This window comes from Notothenia rossii (genome assembly GCF_949606895.1).
Source record: "Notothenia rossii genome assembly, chromosome: 10".
NCBI classification, from domain to species: domain Eukaryota; kingdom Metazoa; phylum Chordata; class Actinopteri; order Perciformes; family Nototheniidae; genus Notothenia; species Notothenia rossii.
The window spans coordinates 53,776,053-53,796,735 of NC_136908.1; the positions used below are offsets into that span (position 1 = coordinate 53,776,053).

A 20,683-nucleotide genomic window follows, 5' to 3' on the forward strand; every position below is an offset into this window, starting at 1 on the left:
ACCTCACCTCATGCCCCCATAGTGTTGGGCCATCCCTGGTTAAGAACACACAACCCCCAGATTAATTGGGTAACTGGCAAAATCCTTAGTTGGAGTTGTTTTTGTCTATCCTCATGCCTGCAGTCTGCCCTACCGCCTGCAGAGACCGCCACTCCACCACCCAAGATCGAGCCGCCTGACATGTCATCTGTCCCCACTGAATATCATGACCTGGGAGAAGTGTTCAGTAGACAGCGAGCTCTTTCTCTTCCCCCTCATCGACCCTACGACTGTCCCATTGACCTTCTTCCCGGGGCCCCTCTGCCTTCCTCCCGTCTGTTCAACCTGTCTCGCCCTGAGAGGAAATCCATGGAGAGTTACATCCATGACTCCCTGGCTGCCGGTGTCATCCGCCCATCCTCCTCCCCGGTCGGAGCTGGTTTTTTCTTCGTGTCCAAGAAGGACCGCTCACTGCGGCCCTGCATTGATTACAGGGGTCTTAATACCATCACTGTAAAAAACAGATATCCATTACCCCTCATCAACTCTGCCTTTGAACCCCTCCAGGAAGCCACAATTTTTTCCAAACTGGATCTCCGCAATGCCTACCACCTCGTCAGAATCCGAGAAGGGGACGAATGGAAGACGGCCTTTAACACACCACTCGGTCACTTCGAGTATCTGGTAATGCCTTTTGGACTGATGAATGCCCCAGCAGTTTTCCAGTCGATGGTTAACGATGTGCTCCGTGACCTCCTCAACCGATCAGTTTTCGTCTACTTGGATGACATCCTTATATTCTCTCGTAACCAGGAGGAACACATTATCCATGTCAGGCAGGTGCTGCAGAGACTCCTGGAGAACAGACTCTTTGTGAAGGCGGAGAAATGCGCATTCCATGTCAACACAGTCTCATTCCTGGGCTACATCGTTGAGGGAGGAAAGATTAGGGCCGACCCTGAGAAGATCCAATCAGTGGCAGGGTGGCCAAAACCAACCTCAGTGAAACAGCTTCAACAGTTTCTTGGTTTCGCCAATTTCTATCGGCGCTTCATCAGAGACTACAGCAGAGTGGCGGGCCCTTTAACCAGACTCACTTCCCCTACAACTGGCTTTTCCTGGACCCCAGAGTGCGATGCAGCCTTCTCGGAGCTAAAGAGACTCTTCACCACTGCCCCTGTGCTCATCCACCCTGATTCCTCTCGCCAGTTCGTTGTGGAGGTTGATGCCTCCAACACCGGGGTAGGCGCAGTTCTTTCCCAGCGCTCGGAAAGAGACCAAAAATTACACCCTTGTGCATTTTTCTCCCGCTGCCTCACTCCAGCTGAGAAAAACGATGACGTGGGTAACAGAGAGCTGCTGGCTGTCAAACTTGCCCTAGAGGAGTGGAGACACTGGCTGGAGGGAGCTGAGCTCCCTTTTATTGTATGGACAGACCACAAAAACTTGGCTTACATCCAAACTGCCAAGCGCCTTAACTCCCGTCAGGCTCGATGGGCTCTGTATTTCGGTCGCTTCTCATTCACCCTTACCTACCGCCCAGGGTCACGGAACCTCAAGCCGGACGCTCTCTCTCGCCAGTTTGCTTCCGAAGAACCAGCTGCCGGTCCAGACACCATCCTGCCTGCCTCCTGCGTGGTAGCGGCTGTTACTTGGGAGATTGAGTCACTTGTTAAGGAGGCTCAGCGGGCGCAGCCTAACCCAGGTAACTGCCCAGCTAATAATCTCTTTGTGCCTATCTCTGTCCGCTCCAAGGTCCTGCAGTGGGCACACGCCTCCCGTCTCTCGTGTCATCCTGGTGTCCTTCGCACACTGTTTATCCTCAGACAGCGGTTCTGGTGGCCTTCCATGGCTCAAGACACCAGGGTCTTTGTTGCTGCCTGTACAGTATGTGCCCGCGCCAAGTCCTCCCACCAACCTCCCTCTGGTCTGCTTCGCCCGCTGCCAGTACCTAGTCGCCCTTGGTCGCATGTGGCCTTGGATTTTGTTACTGGACTTCCACTCTCACAAGGTAATACCATCATCCTAACTATTGTGGACAGATTTTCCAAGATGGTACACTTTGTTGCTCTCCCCAAGCTTCCCACAGCCCGAGAGACTGCAGATCTTCTGGTCAACCACGTTGTTCGACTACATGGAATCCCCACCGACATCGTTTCTGACCGGGGTCCCCAGTTCATTTCCCACGTTTGGAAAGTCTTCTGTCGGGCTCTGGGAGCATCGGTGAGCCTGTCGTCGGGTTATCATCCTCAAACAAACGGGCAAACGGAACGGGCCAACCAGGACCTGGGAGCGGCTCTCCGCTGTGTGGCTTTCAGGAACCCCTCTTCATGGTGCCCACATCTGCCATGGATCGAATATGCCCACAACTCCCTGTCAAATGCAGTCACAGGTATTTCACCTTTTCATTGTGCCATGGGTTTTCAACCACCCCTGTTTCCAGCACAGGAAGAGGAAGTTGCTGTTCCTTCCATTCAGACCCACCTTCGACGCTGTCGTAAGGTGTGGAAGGACACCCGAGCCGCCCTGCTCCGTTCCGCTGCCCGCAACCGCCTCATCGCAGACCGTCACAGGACCCCGGCCCCCAACTACTTACCGGGTCAGAGTGTTTGGCTTTCCTCCAAAGACCTCCCACTCAAGACAGAGTCTAAAAAACTCACGCCACGTTATGTCGGCCCCTTCATCATCGACTCTGTTGTTAACCCATCTGCAGTCAAGCTCAAGCTTCCCCCACACATGAAGGTTCACCCTACTTTTCATGTTTCTCTGCTAAAACCTGTTGCCAGCAGCCCCTTGTCTCCTCCAGTGACTCTTCCCCCACCCCCCCGCATCATCGATGGTCACCCAACCTACACCGTCAGGCGATTGTTGGACGTTCGTCACCGTGGAAGGGGATTCCAATATCTCGTGGATTGGGAGGGCTATGGCCTGGAGGAGAGGTCTTGGGTTCCCCGGCGAAACATCGACGACGCGTCCCTGGTACGGGACTTCCACCGGGATAACCCTGGTAGACCTGGTAGACCAGGTAGGCCGCCTGGAGGCGTCCCTTAAGGGGGGGGTACTGTGGTGGCTGTCCATTTCCAGCCGCCTCCTTGGGGATGTTTTCCCTTTGCCTGTTGTGTGGGCGTGGTGGCTGTCACTCTGGCTCCCGGCTCACCTGCTGCAATCAGCTGTTCACCCTCACACCTGATTCTCATCAGCCATCTACAACGGCATATCAGCAGAGGCTCCACAACCTGTCGGCGCCAGATCGTTGTTAAACCACAGTGGTAAACCTCCAGGCTACTCAGCATTATCAGCTACCTTATTTCTGGATGTTCTGACGCTAACGTGTTTTCTTCCTGTGCTCCAGGATCATTCTCTGACCGCCGTGTTGTCGTCACCAGCCTCCACTTCCTCGCCACTCCTGCCGGATTATCCTTCCCGCACCTTTTGTTCACTAATAAACCCTTTTTGAACACTCTGCCGTGTCCTGCGTTTGGGTCCTCTCAGATACCGTAACACTGTAAAGGACATCTGGTATAGTGTACCAGCTGTCATCATTGTCAGTGTCTGAAGCAAACGGTTCCTCATCCTGTTGGATGGCACTTTGCTGTCTTGTTCTGGGTTTCTTGGAACTACTTTTGGTCTTTTCTTCCTCTTTTTCAGTTTCAGGAAGAAATCCACAAGGTTGTAGAAGGTCTCTGTTTAAAGTCCGGTTTGCTCTTTCCTCCCTTTCAGGTTTCACAGAGTAAACAGGTAAGTCTCCCATCCGTCTGTTAACTGCATAAACAGTAGGTTCCCAACGATCTGCCAATTTATGTTTGTTTCGCAGCCAGAGATTACGAACCAGAACTCTATCTCCAACATCCAGTGTAGATTCTCTGACAGCTTTATCAAATCGCTTCTTGTTTTACTCTAACATTGTGAGAGTTTTATTTCGCAACTCGATAGCTTTCTTCAAGGTTAGATTTAAGGTTCCTCACATATTGAGAGTTTGAGTGGGACTCTGTCTTTTACTGGCAATCCAAAAGCTATGTCTATGGATGGGTATCGTTAGGATTTTTATCGATACCGATACCGATACCGGTACTGCTTATCGGTATCGGTATTTTTCGATACTTTTCAATAATTTGGTGCTCAAAATTATAGACATGAATACAAGATGTGAAGATTAAACAGTCATTTTATTGTAATTTTTTCTTGCAGAAATAACTGTATAACTTATGCATTAACTTCTCAGAAGCAGATACAAATAAATAAAATAACTTAAAGGGGCCTGGCTCGCCCTATAATGCTTTTTGGGGTTTTCCCTCAGACAGAGGATGAAAAGAGGCATTTTTTTAAATTTGTAAATCAGTTACATCTTCATCCAGACATTTCAAACTGACAACCTAGCTCGACAAGAGATCCTTAAAACATTGTCCTACAGTGACATCATGCAAAACTGTGATATGAAGAAATTGGCAAAAAGGCTAAGATGGCAAAAAGATAAAGGCGAGTACGTATATTATTCTGGATTGTACTTTTAAATCATCACAAAATAAATGATGTGCTGAACAGAAACATGTCAAAATGTTTCTGAAGGTTTAAACATAGAACAAAGTATTTGAGCTTAAAATATGTCAATTCCTAGTAAACGACCAACAATTGCTGAACCATACATTGAAACGTTGACCTTTAACAACATGTCAATGCAGTTTTCCAATTCACAATGACATCTGTAAGTTTAACTAGTTTATAAAGCATTCAATGAAAGGCCAAATTATTATAGGTGTAGGAGCTCACAATTAATACACTGTCAGTGTTAATAAACTAAAAAAAGACAAGGCGATGTGCCTGCAAGACTGCACTCAGGTAAACAAAACATATTACCCGTGCGCATCAGCTAATCTGCCTGCGAGCCTTCGCTCAGGTCACATTTACACACGGCGCGGCTGAAGCCCGCTAGCACTATTAGCACTAGCAGTATCGCTAGCAGCCACATTGTTTAGGCTGTCAAATACGCTGCACCGTTTTAGATTGAATGAGTGTCTGGTTTGCAAATGCTTCATTAAGTTGCTTGTGTTACCCCCTTTACAAGTTACTAATTGAGTACATAGATTGCGCCTTGCCACTACATTTTTTAAAGTGCACCCAGACCTTCGATCGCTTCGCTCTGTCCGCCATGCCTGAGTCTCACAACAATAATAAGAGCGCTGTTGAGAGAGATGACGAGTGGCATTTACAGTGGCCAATCAGAGGGGTCTCAAACCGGATACATCACACGGGATGAGGGGTTCCCAACCAACCAGAATGGTTTAAAGTTAAAGGAAGTAGACGTAACACATATACCGATAGCAGCACCGTTTGTCCAGCGGCTTAACGGTATTCCGATACCGTCCAATCAGGTACCGGTATTGACTTAGTACCGGTTCTCGATACCCATCCCTATCTATGGGTAGTCTTGGCTGTCTCCCAAACATTTGCTCATATGGGGAAAAACCAGTGACGTCATTTCTGGTACAGTTGTAAGCATGAGTGAGAGGTTTGAAATGTCCTCTCCACTGTGCTTTTTCTTTGTCCTTCAGAGTACCCAACATGCTGATAGTGTTCGATTGTAGCGTTCAACAGGGTTTCCCATGGGATGGTAAGGACTTGTTCTCACCTTCCGTATGCCTGCTAATGCACATAGCTCTTTAATGGTATGAGACTCAAAGTCTCGACCCTGATCGCTATGTAGGCGTTCAGGAAAACCATAATGGACCAGGAAGTGTTCCCACAAGGTTTTGGCAACAGTGCTGGCTTTCTGGTCTCTGGTAGGAATAGCGACAGCATATTTGGTAAAGTGATCTGTAATGACAAGTATATATTTTGTATTTCGACTGTCTGGTTCTAATGATAGAAAATCCATTCAGACCAACTCCATTGGTCTGGTGGTCTGGATGTTCACTAATGGAGCAGCCTTTTCCGGCTGGAACTGGCCTGCTGAGTCCTTCCTTGCATCTGAAGACGTCCGATACACTAAAAAGATGAAGCTGAGTGGAGTTGTGGCTGAGGACAAGGTGACTGGGGACAGGTACGTGACCCACGTGGCTGTCATGGAAGACATGATGGGACCCAAGCAGTCAGAACCCGAGCACGCAGACTCACAAAGCCCACCCCAAGGCGGGCTGCCACTCTGTCACTCTGTGTGCTCGCCCATCTTCCTGTGGAGTGTCATCACCATGGCAACGACCCAGCTGAGGCTGATCTTCTTCATCGGTGCCTTGAAGAAGATGCTGGAGTTCCTGGTCACCCACGGCCAGCCAAACCCTTCAGAAGAGCTGCTGCAGGAGGTGGAGGAACAAGTTGGTTTCTACTCCTCTATCTTCGGAATGATGCAGCTGTTGTGTCTTGCCACCTTTCCTTAGATTGGCTACATTATGGACTGAAGGTTGAAGGAAAATGCAAAGGACAGTGAATATGATCCCACAAAGAGAGATAGAAAGATCCAGAAACTGACCAATGCCATGAGAGCTTTCATCTTCACCAACCTCCTATTGGTCACCTTCGGAATCATTTCCATGACTGACAACCTGCCCATCCAGTTGCTGTCCTTTGTCCTGCACACCATAGTGAGAGGATTTATCCACTCCTGCTGTGGAGGTCTCTATGCAGCTGTGTATCCAGCCAACCACTTTGGAACACTGACAGGCATGCAGTCCATGATCAGTGCTGGCTTCACCCTGCTGCAACAGCCACTGTTCATCCTGATGCTGGGACACCTCAATGGAGATCCTTACTGGATCAATCTGGGCCTTCTCATCATGTCCGTGGCTGGATTCCTGTTGCCAGGCTATCTATTCTATCACCGTAGAAACCTGAACCGGGCAAAGGCAGAACGTGATAGGTTGGCTGCCAGCCAATCAGACAAGGAGAATGCTCCTCTAACCCAATCAGATGGTAGAACTGCTAATAGCCAAGCCAATGGGCTTGCAGCTAATGGCTACACAACAAATATCGTTCAGTAGTTTATTAATATTGTGAGGATGCAAATATCACTCACTCAATTTGTATTTGAAACATTTAAGAAGCACATTACAGGACAGTTTAAAATGGACAAGGAAGCTACATTTGTAACCCTAATGTCAGACATCTCTGTGCCTTTTCTCCAGATTTGATCACTAATCATTTCAAAATGACTAATGAAGATGGCTCAGTAAGTAGTTATGTGGCTTTCTGGCTAAGCCTCAGTCCTGGAGATACATGCTGTTCACCTATGTGTGGGGGCTGCTTTCTCCACAAACAGAGTGAGAGACAGCCTATAGAGAGGAGGTCTTGAAACTGACTGAGTGGTGCGCGGTCAACAACCTACTGCTAAACTCAATAAAAACGAAATAAATTATTATCGATTTCAGGAGAACCAGCATAGACCACGCCCCCCTCTACATTAACGGGGACTGTGTAGAGAGGGTGCCTTCATTTAAATTCATGGGAGTCCACATCTCCCAGGAGCTCACCTGGTCCACAAACACCACGGCAGTGATAAAGAAGGCCCAGCAGCGACTGTACTTCCTGAGACTGCTCAGAAAGAACCATCTGAATCAGAAGCTGCTGGTGACCTTCTATCAGTCTACAGTTGAGAGCGTCCTCACATACTGCATCTCTGCTTGGTATGCAGGGTGCTCGGCTGCTGACAGGAAGGCTCTGCAGAGGGTCATTAACACGGCCCAGAGGATTATTAGCTGCCCTCTGCCCTCCCTGGAAGACATCAAGAGGACCAGTTCCATCCTGAAGGACTCATCCCACCCAGCCCGTCATCTGTTCGACCTGCTGCCCTCGGGCCGGCGCTACCGTTCACTGAAAGCCCGCACCTCCAGATTCACAAACAGTTTCTTCCCATGGGCCATTAGGACATTAAACACACACAAATAACTCCCCATATCCCCACTGTGCAATAATCATGATCTGCCTCTATGTATACACCGTAATCCATGGGAGGCTCGCCTACATGAGACGTTGAAATCTCGCGGGACAAAGACGCCCGCAGACTTGAGGCGCGGCGGGCGCAGTTTTTCTCCACAGGCTGCGGAAGCTAAATGCTTGATGGGAAAAGACCTATGGAAACGACTCGCTGGTATTTCGAGCTGAGCGCTCATTTGTGGTTTTTACCCCGTGCTGCTGATGAAACTCTCCAATTGACCTTTCGCAAAGCCACGCCCCCCCTTGGTTACTGTTGCTAGTCCGACAAGCTGAGAACCAGATGCGTTAAACAAAGCCATAATGGAGGGTCTCCGTAACGTCGGAGTCGCCTTAACAGACTCATTTTGGAGCAATAACGCAGCAATGTCCTCCAGGTCCCGACAAAAGGGGCTACAATACGCTATGGAGGGTTATATCCACAGTATAAACATTAGAAAAGAGGGAGGCACAACATCAATAGAGGCACTTGCATACAGGTCGCAGTGCAAGAGTGAAAAACCACATGAGCTGTATGTCAAATTCGACGGAATTATTATTATTATTTTGGAATAAAACAATACAATCACAAGAGGCATTAAATGTTGTAGTTTGTCTAAAGTTAACTACCGTTTCCTTGGTGGCTTTCTGCATCCACCTTGTTGTTCCTTTGTGGGGGTCGGGGTGCCCACTTGTGCAGCAGGATTAGGGAAGTCGGCAGTAGGCTTTCCATTAACAAAATGCTACAAAGATTAAAGCAAAATATAAATGAATGATTGCCTGTTGGCTTTCTTGTTTGTACTTTGACCACAGGTAGACTAATAACGGAGCTCAGCTGTTCAGACATTATTATGCATCAAGTGATATACATGGTCAAAACGACCTAGAAGCACACAGCTTACAGCTGTAATCGTGTGACTTTAGCTAACGTTAGTTAGTGAAATTAGCTAATTAAATTAGTTAATTTGTGAATGTAATCTTTGCTAGCTAGCTAGCTACGTTAGCATGTATTTACCTTGGAGCAAACGTATTTGTGTTTGTTGATATTCGCCATATTCAGCTGGGCATGGGGCCTGCCGCATTTCTTTATCCACTGGCGGCATCTCTCCTCTCGGGTTTTGGGTTTAGGAAACGGGTAAAATATCACCCCCCCCTCTAAGCTTATGGGATATCTGCTATCCGATTTGCAAAGACCATAAGCACAACGCTTCACCATTTTCGCAATGAATTTGAACGCTAAGCTTGTCGGACTTCCACAGGGAGCCGCGCACGTGATCGAATATGATTGGACAACGGGCATTTAGGGGCGTGGCTTTGCGAAAGGTCAATTGGCTCGGCAAAAGTTTGTTGTTGTTTTGTGTCAGTTTTACATCGCCACTTCCATTCACATTTTTCATCATTGTTCCACAATGTTTATCATGAACTTAATATCTATACAGGACTGTCTCAGAAAATTAGAATATTGTGATAAAGTTCTTTATTTTCTGTAATGCAATTAAAAAAACAAAAATGTCATACATTCTGGATTCATTACAAATCAACTGAAATATTGCAAGCCTTTTATTATTTTAATATTGCTGATTATGGCATACAGCTTAAGAAAACTCAAAAATCCTATCTCAAAAAATTAGAATAGTTCCTCAGACCAAGTAAAAAAAAAAGATTTATAACAGCAAAACACAATCAAACATTTGAAAATGTCCATTAATGCACTCAGTACTTGGTTGGGAATCCTTTTGCACGGATTACTGCATCAATGCGGCGTGGCATGGAGGCAATCAGCCTGTGGCATTGCTGAGGTGTTATGGATGCCCAGGATGCTTCAATAGCGGCCTTTAGCTCATTAGCATTGTTGGGTCTGGTGTCTTTCAGCTTCTTCTTCACAATACCCCACATATTCTCTATGGGGTTCAGGTCAGGGGAATTTGCAGGCCAATCGAGGACAGTAATGCCATGGTCAGTACACCAGTTACTGGTGGTTTTGGCACTGTGGGCAGGTGCCAGATCATGCTGGAAAATGAATTCCTCATCTCCATAGAGCTTTTCAGCAGACGGAAGCATGTAGTGCTCTAAAATCTCTTGGTACACAGCTGCATTTACTCTGGGCTTGATGAAACACAGTGGACCAACACCAGCAGCTGACATGGCTCCCCAAACCATCGCTGACTGTGGGAACTTCACACTGGATTTCAAGCAACTTGGATTTTGCTCCTCTCCAGCCTTTCTCCAGACTCTGGCGCCTTGACTTCCAAATGAAATACAAAACTTGCTTTCATCTGAAAAGAGGACTTTGGACCACTGTGCAACTGTCCAGTGCTTCTTTTCCTTAGCCCAAGTCAGACGCCTCTTCCGTTGTCTTGAGTTCAGAAGTGGCTTGACCATGGGAATACGGCTATTGTAGCCCATTTCCCGGACACGTCTGTGAACAGTGACTTTTGATACCTGGACTCCAGCTTCAGTCCACTGTCTTTGAAGCTCCCCCAAATTCTGGAAGCGACTCTTCTTCACAATGCTGTTAAGGCTGCGGTCATCTCTCTTGGTTGTGCAGCGTTTCCTGCCACATTTCCCCCTTCCAACAGACTTTTTGTGGATGTGCTTTGAAACTGCACTCTGTGAACAGCTTGCTCTTTGAGAAATTTCTTTTTGTGTCTTACCCTCCTGATGGAGGGTGTCAATGACGGTCCTCTGGACAGCAGTCAGATCAGCAGTCTTCCCCATACTTGTGATTTAGTTTACTGAACCAAGCTGAGTGTTTTTCAAGGCTCAGGAAACCCTTGCAGGTGTTTCGAGTTAATTAGACGATTCAAGTGATTCGTTGAACACCCTACTAGTATACTTTTTCATGATATTCTAATATTTAGAGATAGGATATTTGAGTTTTCTTAAGCTGTATGCCATAATCAGCAATATTAAAATAATAAAAGGCTTGCAATATTTCAGTTGATTTGTAATGAATCCAGAATGTATGACATTTTTGTTTTTTTAATTGCATTACAGAAAATAAAGAACTTTATCACAATATTCTAATTTTCTGAGACAGTCCTGTATATTGTGTATACTATACTTGCACTGCTTACCGTTTTCATACTTTATATATCTTAGCATATTCATACACACTGTTCATACTGCTCACAGGCTGCTGTGTATATCTAGTGTATTCATACCCCTCACTGTTTATTCATCATTCAATTCATTCTATATTTTAATCTGTAGATTGTGTACATTACTTTTCACTTTACTGCTTTTTGCACTCCTCGTTAGAAGCTAAACTGCATTTCGTTGTCTCAGTACCTTTACGGGAAATTTCGAGGCTGCACATGGGTAGACTTCGCGTCCTTAAAATCCCCACAATGCTTTGCGCACGGACTAATTTCAAAAACCCTTGCGGAGAATAGCTGAACCGACGCAGCACACATTTAAATGTATGTAGTGGTGTAGAACATGTGTTGGTAAATATGTTACTTTGTTACATTTGTTTGTTATCACCAAAAATGTGTTCCATGAAAGTAAAGCAAGTTCATAATTAGATAGACATCGTTAGGTATTTATTTTCAGTACAGTTAATGTTGAAACCGCTAGAGAGAGTGGCACACTTGTTGGCCTGTTCCATTCTTCTTCGTTTTCCGAAGCAGTGGCTTGGAAGCATACTTGCTTCATTTCTGAAGGAAGTGACTTGGAAGTAGGCGACTACCAAGCCAGCATCCTCGAGATTGAGAAACGGCCCGAGCTGTCCGACTTCAGGCAAGCTTTTTGAGACTCCTCCGGCTGCGATCGGCTATTCTCGTCTACTTTCGAGGCGAGCCGCAGCTCGTCTCAAACAAGCCTTGTGGGTGTTTCTCAATTGTGATTACGCTTGCTTGATAGTACATGTCTGCCGAGCATCTTGCTTCAGAAGCGAGGCAAGAATACTTTCTGGCATTCGGAAAACCAAGAGTGGAACAGGCTAGCAAGTGTGCAGGTGTGTGTCATATGAGAGGCCCCGCCTTACATTTTCCACCACAGATTTGGGGCAATAGGTCTGTGTGCAAAGCATTGTGGGGATTTTTAGACCGCGGAGTCTACCCATGTGCAGCCTCGAAATTTCCCCCAAACCAAGGACGCGGCCTCGGTGGAATTTCAAGTATGCTGGACATTGGAACAGTACTTCGGCGGCACTCGATGACGTAGCATCCCTGAAATATTGGCTTGGAAGCCAGTATCCTCGAGATTGAGAAACGGCCACTGTCTCCGTTCTTCCAGCGTGACGCTGCTCCTTCACACATGTCTTCAACGTGCCCTCACTAACCTCAGTGAGGAGGCGGGACTTGGCGGATTTTAGTCCAACTGCAATCATGATTGCGTTATGAACCAATGAGCTTTGTTCTTAAAAGTTGACCATTAAACTCTAATATACTATAAAATAACAAAATAAATAATAAATAATTATTAACAAACAAAATACAAGAACCTTGTAACCTTGGTTTATCCAGTGGGTTACATTTTGTATCAACTTTTCACTACCAAAGTAATCCTCTATCTCTATTGTTTTGAAAAAGGTGTGTATGTGTGTCTTTTTGACTGTCAATCTGTTATATCAGTGGTAAAGAGAAGGTGTTTACTTCCTCTGTAAACAACAGGAAAGCTGACCTGACTGAAGAAGATATTTTTTTTTTTAAAACTCATCATGCTGCATGGAAGTTCTGAGGGTTACAACTTTTGGTACTCTTGGTAGCATGGTAACCGTGCAGACCAACAATGTGTTGTCCTACCCTGCTGTCCTCCTGGTTTTCCCACTCAGGGCTGAAGGTGTGGAAAGGCTGGCTCCCCTGGGTGCAGTTGGAGAACTGGAAGAGGCTGGAGAACATGCGTCTGTTGTCCGATGTGTCTGGGAAGATGGCGTCCTGGAAGTTGACACCATGGGGGAGGATGTTGTAGTTCTCATCCATCCTGCAGAGGAGATAAACAGGAACACTGAGAAGATAGTACTGGGATGTACAGAAGGAGCTGTTTTAATGGCTGAAAGCAAGAAATGCTATCTAAAGATATTTAATGAGCATAACATTAGCATTGCCTGTAAAATGTTCTTCTGCGACATAAGTAGCAAGAGCAGTCAGATAGATGATAGTGATAATACATATATTTAAAGTCTTACTTAATGGAAATACACTATAACAAAGAGCATAGATGGTGTGGCTGTTCAAGCTTGTTTTGCAAAGTGCAAATAGGATGCTGTTTAACTTTAATTGCAACAATAAAACGTACTCTAAACTGTTAGGTACAATTTGAATTCGTGTTTAAGCTCCATGTCATTTGGAACTACTTAGATAAATGTGTCCAGGCAGGCCTTGCAGCTCACCTGAGGAAGAAAAAGTAGGAGTTGTTCTCCATCACGGTGTGGGACTGGCACGACAAATATCCCAGTCCGGTAAGGTTGAGCCTGGATCCAGAGGGCACCTCCAGCATGCTGCCCCAGGCCTGATCGCACAGCATCTCCACCTCCGCGGAGTACAGCAGCCCTTCCTCCGCGCTCTCGTACCCATCCCCAAAGCCGAAGGGCAGCGAGTTGTACAGGCTGCCCGCCCCACCGCCCAGGGGCTCCCGGTGGATCGCCAGGACCCGGGCGTACACGATGATCTCCGCCAGCTCCGCCCGGCAGCCCTCGCTCAGCGGCCGCCACTCGGAGGGGAGCTGGCAGCCGTGCGTAAAAGTTTTCAGATGCGCAAAAACGCCAAGTGCTGCGAGCAGGAGAGACATGGGAAACATTCTGAAGAGCTCCAGAATGGTTACAGGCCTGGTCTAAACCCGGTGGTGATGCTTCAATTGAGAAATAAAATGTAATGTGTCTACTTCATGCTGGAGGGCAGTCCATCCAAGCAGCCAAGTTACAGAAGTTGAGTTAAAAAATGGAACCAGACATGTAATGGTTTCATGGATCCAAAAGCACTAATCACAAAGTAATTAAAACAACAAAAAATTCGATCACAGTGATTTGGTCCATTAACACCACCTGCAGACTCAGATCTCCTCTATCCCAGAGTCCTTAAAGGGGTCAGATCAGTTTGCAGAAACGTATTGCACTCCAACCTTCTCCTGTTTTACCGATGCATGCTCCTCCTCTGTATGCACCTCCTCTGACAGTCTGCTCTTCCTCTTCTGTCAGTCTGCACCTCCTCTATTATTCTGCACCTCCTCTGTCAGCACCTCCTCTCAGTCAGTCTGTAACCCTTTATCAATAATGTTAAAGAGTTATGAAACACAAGCTACTTTTAAAATATAATTTCAAAGATACTAATGGTTGACACTCATGTGCATGTGTAACACCCAGTTGGCACTTTGCTTTAACTAGTAACTACAGCCAACTACAGAGTGAATCTTTGCAGTTTTGAATTTAAGTTTATCAAACACTGACATCTACTGGACACTGACATGAACAACATGCATTTATTACATACATATAAAGCGAATACTTTCTTTGTTTTAGCTTATGTTTATGAGATTTTTGCAATTCATTTATATTTTACAGTAAACTTTATTTGTTTTTTCACTTATAAATATTACAATTATTATGGAAGTCTCGTGTTTTTAGTTTGTTTCCTGGTTTGTTTACAGGGTGACTCAGGGGGGAATTTCCCGCCCTCACGTGCAACTGATGAGCGACGTCACTGCAAGGAAGTAGAGACCTTCGTTAGTTTAAAAGGGACAGGAAGTAAAACACATTAGCTTTCACAATAAGAGCATACATTTGAGCTGCTTGAATGCATTTCCCTTACATTACAAAACCTAGATTAACACTAACATTCGATACAATAATTAGAATATAATTGAATAATTGGATTGACTACAGCAGAATAAAGTTATTTCCCAAATATAGAATTTTTAGGCTAAAAGAAAGTGTTCTTTCATATCATTGGATACAACCAATATGTGTTACTTAGCCTATATATAAAGTTTGAAAATGTATATGTTGATGCTAATAGTTTTGTAAATGTACTTCAGCAAACATTTGTATTTTTCTTGCACCAGAGTTTGTGTGTACTTGAACACTGTGGTATTACCATAGGGTATTACTAGCCAACGTGTTTCTCATCTAAAAGGGTTGAATAATTCGTCTACCTCTGAAAGTGGTTGACCATATAACCTGCTTTTATTTTTGAAAGTGCTCACCGGAAGTGCTCTGTTTCTTGACGTTGATCCACAAGCAGCAGCATCTGAAGGTTGACAGACTGTCCGGCTGTCCTGTTGTTGTTGTTGTTGCTGTGAAACTCTGACCATCAGACTGACAGCAGCTACAGGTCCTCAGCAGGTGAGACTAACTCTTCTTCCTGTCTTTCGTTGCTGTGACGCACTTTAAAGTACATCCGTGTTGTGTAATTTACTGTAACTTTTCAGTGTTTCCATCGGACAGGCCCGCCTGAAGAAAGCGAAAGTAACACTGTCCGTCTATTTTTTAAACAAATACATACCCATTTCTACATCTGGAACGTGTGTAGTATTCAGTGGCAGTTTTAAAGTAGCATATTTCCCACTGTGTTCACAGTAGTGTACCTTAAGTTGAGCCATGATATTTCCTGTATTGTTATTATTATGATTGCAATGATTGTTACTAGTATTATTATTGGCATTATTAAGTATTGGTAATCAAGTGAGTTGAAAAAGGCAGTACACCACAGGGTGTTTAACATACAGCTTTATTGTTGTTAGTCATCAAGTGGGTGTCACGTGGTTTCCTGATTGGATCATGTATGCTGCTTTTCTGCTGATGTCATATCGTCAATGGTTTCATTTCTTCACTTTGTAACTCATGGTGTGGGACATAAATCGTTTTCTCCATACAGATATTTCCAATATTCCAAACAGAAAATATGCTACAGCTTTAATTACAGAATTTATAATTTACTTTACAACACAAAGCATAATGAGTGCAGATAAGCAAAGTGATTAACAAGCAAGGAAGTGAGAGGGTCTTACATTGAATTGTTGTTTATTAGATATAAGACGGTTTAGATAAAGTTCACCTGTACTATTTCCTCTGATTGTTACTGTGTCTTTAGCAATATTATATCAATTTTCAAGCTCTCGTTTCTTCTCGAATCCCTTTGCTCTCAGCATCATGGCGTCTGAAGGCCCCGTGATGAATGGTGACATCTCTCGCTCTCACACGGAGTGCGGCACACAGGAGGAAACCCTGACGCAAATGAACAAGCTCATTCAGGAGAACCGGGACCTGAAAGGTGAGACCAGCTGTGTGTTAGGGCCTGCTGCTATAATGCTGTAATGAGGTGTGTCTAGGGTCAAAGGGCAGGAGACTGTGTTTTCCTGTCAGGGAAGTTTAATGTGATAAGCAGCTTTCAGGAGAGTTATAATAGCTATTGTAAAGCTTATAATTCAAATTCTACGTGTGTTTCTTTTACTCAGAGGCCCTGCAGCAGACCAACATGACGATGAAGGAGCGTTTTGAGGGTCTGTCTTCGTGGCGGGAGAAGCAGAAGGAGGAACGGAGCTTCCTGGAGTGCAAGCTGGAGGAAGCTCGAGGGCGCATGGAGGCGCTGATAATCCAAAACCAGGAGCTGAACAAGATGAAGCAGGAGGAGGGGGGGGCAGGAGGTGGTCTGCTGGTGAGGGTGTAACTGGTCATTTGTTAATTATTAACTGTTTCAATTTATTCAAATTCATTTTGTTCCAAGCTAAATTGGTTCTTTCTCTTTGATGTCGTCTCCAGGCTGCGTCGTCCAATCACAGTGCGGAGCTGGACGCCCTGCGTGCCCAGGTTGCTCGCCTGCAGGCAGAGAAGAACGACCTGGTGGCCATGAACTCTGAGCTGCAGCTGAAGGCCGAGCAGGACTCGCAGGACTCCTTCATCGAGGTCTTCAAAGTGTCCGTGAGTAGTTAGCAAATATAACATGCGATAGCGAAGAATCAGATTTCTATCTACAATTTCGATGGAATGACACACGGCTGGAAACCAAATGTCTGGCTGTTTCTCTTCTCAGGATGGAGGTGTGGACGGCGTGAACAGTGTGTGTGGTTTGGAGCGCAGCAGAAACTCGGAGCTGAGCATGACGGGGTCCCGGCTGGAGGGCGAGGAGACCACCGTCAGCCAGCTGCTGCAGTCTCTGAGGGACGAGACGCAGCGGGCCGAGGGGCTGAGGAGCCAGCTGCAGTCTGCCGCCGCCAGGTACAGCACCACAACACGTTATAACGCCATGTTATAATCTGATTATAGTACATCATGAAAGCTGAAGCACTTAACAAGAAACAGGAAGTCAGGCCTTTAGGGGTTCCTTGCTCTTTTTCCTGTAAACCTGAATAAATCTGCAGTAAATGACTATCTGACTCTCACATCTCGACATGTTCCTCTGACATATGATCCGACAGGATAAAGGAGCTGGAGGAGAGGAAGTCTATTGTGGATGAATCAACACAGACCACCCAAGCAGAGCCCACAGAGCCCGAGCAGGATTCTGGGAAAGAAGAAAAGGTATTTAGAGGTAGAGGTCCACTCATGTGTGTGTGCAAGGTTAGGTTTCCTTATTGTAATGTTTGTGTGTCATTGTGCAAATGTGTTAGGCAGCATCTGAGGTGGAGAACATGAAGTCTCAGATGATGACGCTGTTCAAAGAACTGCAGCATGCCCAGTCCAAGCTCGATGAAGCCGAAGGCATGAAGAAGAACCTGCAGGACCGGTCAGACCAACACACACACACACACACACACACACACACTCTCACACACATACTGTCTTAATGTGTAATACATTTAGTAAAGGAACAACAATGACACTTCCAACCCCGTTCGTCCTGTGCCTTATCTCGGCTCTTGCGTACAGATGTCGGGAGGTGGAAAAGGATGTTGTCACTCTGAAGGCTCAGCTGGCCGACAAACAGGAAGTGCTTTCTGTCAACGAGCGGCTGAAGCTGCAGGTGGACAGCATGCAGGCTCAGAACCTGATGGAGCAGAGGAAGACTGGAGAGGAGAGGTCCGAGGACACACACACACACACACGCACACACACACACACTTACTCACACGTGCATACACATGAACACTTATCCTAACTTTTTTTTACTATGCAGTAATAACATTATATATTTATACTTCCTCTTCCCTTCCGCTCTTCCTTCCATTCTTCCTTTCTTCCTTTCTTCCTTTATTTCCTTCTTTCCTTCTTCCTTTCATTCCTTCCTTCCTTCCTTCCTTCCTTCTTTCTTTCCTTCCTTATTTCCTTCCATTCTTGTTCCATACTTCCCTCTCTCCCTTCCTTCCTTCCTTCCTTCCTTCCTTCCCTCCTTCTTCCTTTCTTCCTTCCTTCTTTCCTTCCATCATTTCTCCCTTCTTCCCTCTCTCCCTTCCTTCCTTCTTCTTCTTTCCTTCCTCCCTTTTTCCTTCCTCCTTTCCTTACAGGAACAACATGGCCCTTCTGAAGGATGCCTACACCAAGCTGTTTGAAGACTACGATGAACTCAAAGAGGAGAAGAAGAAGAAAGAGGTCAGTTTATGAAGCATAACAAGGAGCCTTTTAGCAACAGATAACCAAAGCAGACCAATTGCAGTTTAAAGTGTGTGAAATGTGGTGTTGCAGTCTGTGCTGGTGGCGAAGGAGGTGGCGGAGCAGCTGCAGGAACGTCTGGCTGCTGCCGAGGAGGCCCTGGCTGCTAAACAGAACCACATCGATGACATGAAGCAGGAAATGTTCAAGAAGGAGGAGGAGCTGGGGACCATTTCCGTGTTCAAGGCTCAGGTGAGTTGCTGTTAGGCCAAGCGTCTGTCATCTATCCGTTTAGTGATATTTCATCAAGCGCTCTGTTGTTGTGCAGGCTGAGGTCTACTCCTCGGACTTCTACGCAGAGCGGGAAGCGAGGGAGAAACTCCACGAGGAGAGGGAGTGTCTGGCTGCCCAGCTGGAGTATGTGAAGAAGCAGAACCACCAGCTGCAGGAGGAGTTGGAGTCGCTGGGCCGGTGAGGAATCAAACACAATTTTAACACTAGCTGTAAACAGTGAGTGGGAACAACTGCCTCATGAGGGCAACAAGGACACGTGGGAAATGTTGCATGATAATAAACATGTATATCGTTTATTTGTTTGCGTATTAGATATTCAAAGCATAAATCCCATGGCTAATCACTTTATCATTCACATCATACATAATTCGAATGATTTGCCTTGTGTTTGTCCACAGGCGCTCGCTGACCGAGATGCAGCAGAGACATGTGTCAATGGGAGGAAGTCCACACGGAGCCGGAGCCTCTCTGGTTGGGAGAGGTACAGCTGTGTTTATACTTCCTGAGCATTGTCTTCCTGGCATACTTCCACTTTGTAAAATAAATGTCAGCATTTTGGGTAAATGTGTGTTCTCTTGCCAAGTTAGTTATAGGGGTTTGTACTAGGGCTGCTCAATTAATCGTATTTTAATCTCGATTACGATTATGGCTTGCAACGATTACGAAAACAACGTAATCAAAATAAAAAGATTTTTTTTTTATTATTACTTTTTTTTTTTTCAGTTGAATTATACTCCAGGTTCAGGGTAATCAACTAAAATTCTCCAATAGATGGATGTTTTCAAAGTCAATGAATAATCGCATTTAATAATCGCAATTACAATTATTGACCCAAATAATCGAGATTATGATGTTTGCCATAATCGAGCAGCCCTAGTTTATACTGTTTACTTGGCTTAGCATAACGACTGGAAGCAGGAAACAGCTAGCAGGAACTATTTCTTGGATATTCTACAGTCTTATGTAACTTGGAGGTTGTTGAAAGTTGACACTTGGCAAATTAGAAACAATACAAGCATGTAACTCTAGAAAATTAACATCACAGTTTTTCTCTGTTTTCTAATTGACATTGTGCGTTCAGCATGTTCAGGTTATAATCTGTGTCTCTGACTCTCAGGAACTGACTGGCATCATCAGGGGAATATTCCAGAACACGCCTGTCCGAAGTGCAATGACGTCCTGCCAGACCTGGACTCCCTGCAGATCCACATCATGGACTGCATCATCTAGAAAACCACCATTACAAGCTTCAACAACAATAATCTGAGACTTCCTCTTCTTTATCTGTACCTCCTCTCAGATCCCTGAGACTCGCATTGGCCTCATTCACCAATATTTTACCAAGTTTGTTGCAAAGTTGTGTGTGTTCTTAACCCGCAGCGTTGTTCTGGGTTTTCTTTTGCTTTTGTCTTTTGACTGGAACCAAGCTGTAGATGAACAGTTCAAACCCTTTGATACGATTTGAGCAATGAGCTGTCCGTCATGCACACTTAAAATAAATTAAGTTAACCAAGTATTTGGTTGCAGAAGGCTATTTTTTTGTATTTTATTTGAAATTCCTAATCTTTGTTTCCTTTGAGAGGACATTTTAGCTAATGGTTGTTGTTGGTGGTGGTGGTGGGAAAAACAGCACGAAACATGTAGGCACTTTATTATAAAGAAATATACCATATATTTTGACTCAGTGGGTGATACCTGTAAATTAAAATGCAATGTATTTAATTTGTTAATCAGCCTATCACTGTGTATGGTAGCTTTTGTATGTCTCTAAGCAGGAGGCATCAATACCCTGCTGATTATAGGAGACATTCTGATTCTGTTGTAATTCTCTGAAATAAAATCAAAAATATCTGCCAATTTCTGTCTTTTTTCGTCATATTGCGAAATAACCACATCTGAAGGATTATGACTCCGACGAGGTATTTAAAAAAACACTTTTTATTGCATATTGATAATTTGAAGCTTAAACCATTACTGAGATAGATAGGGGTGTGTGTGTGTGTGTGTGTGTGTGTGTGTGTGTGTTACAGGAGCAGCAGTGTGTCC

General features: G+C 45.2%; 3 protein-coding genes across 4 annotated transcripts; 2 read left to right on the top strand and 1 right to left on the bottom strand.

The window, feature by feature from the left end:
* The first annotated feature begins 4,105 nt into the window (after nucleotides 1–4,105).
* LOC307023062 (large neutral amino acids transporter small subunit 3-like) lies at nucleotides 4,106–7,610 on the top strand. The gene has a single exon (XM_079656073.1). The coding sequence runs from the start codon at nucleotides 5,796–5,798 to the stop codon at nucleotides 6,348–6,350; it is 555 nt and encodes a 184-aa protein (XP_079512199.1). The 5' UTR covers nucleotides 4,106–5,795; the 3' UTR covers nucleotides 6,351–7,610.
* Nucleotides 7,611–10,929: 3,319 nt separating this feature from the next.
* Nucleotides 10,930–15,135, bottom strand: ccdc3a (coiled-coil domain containing 3a). 2 transcript variants are annotated; one of them, XM_079656069.1, is made up of 4 exons: nucleotides 15,022–15,135; nucleotides 14,416–14,519; nucleotides 13,214–14,081; nucleotides 10,930–12,804 (listed from the first exon to the last, which is right to left on the bottom strand). In XM_079656069.1, the coding sequence occupies exons 3-4, from the start codon at nucleotides 13,618–13,620 to the stop codon at nucleotides 12,540–12,542; spliced, it is 672 nt and encodes a 223-aa protein (XP_079512195.1). In that variant the 5' UTR covers nucleotides 13,621–14,081; nucleotides 14,416–14,519; nucleotides 15,022–15,135; the 3' UTR covers nucleotides 10,930–12,539. The 2 variants fall into 2 exon arrangements, with proteins under 2 accessions (XP_079512195.1, XP_079512196.1); XM_079656070.1 differs by lacking the exons at nucleotides 14,416–14,519; nucleotides 15,022–15,135 and having other exon boundaries at nucleotides 13,214–14,155.
* optn (optineurin) lies at nucleotides 15,027–20,494 on the top strand. The gene is made up of 13 exons (XM_079656049.1): nucleotides 15,027–15,160; nucleotides 15,964–16,088; nucleotides 16,273–16,472; nucleotides 16,577–16,735; nucleotides 16,848–17,032; nucleotides 17,233–17,335; nucleotides 17,425–17,540; nucleotides 17,684–17,833; nucleotides 18,259–18,343; nucleotides 18,437–18,595; nucleotides 18,672–18,814; nucleotides 19,036–19,118; nucleotides 19,755–20,494. The coding sequence occupies exons 2-13, from the start codon at nucleotides 15,968–15,970 to the stop codon at nucleotides 19,865–19,867; spliced, it is 1,617 nt and encodes a 538-aa protein (XP_079512175.1). The 5' UTR covers nucleotides 15,027–15,160; nucleotides 15,964–15,967; the 3' UTR covers nucleotides 19,868–20,494.
* Nucleotides 20,495–20,683: the final 189 nt, after the last annotated feature.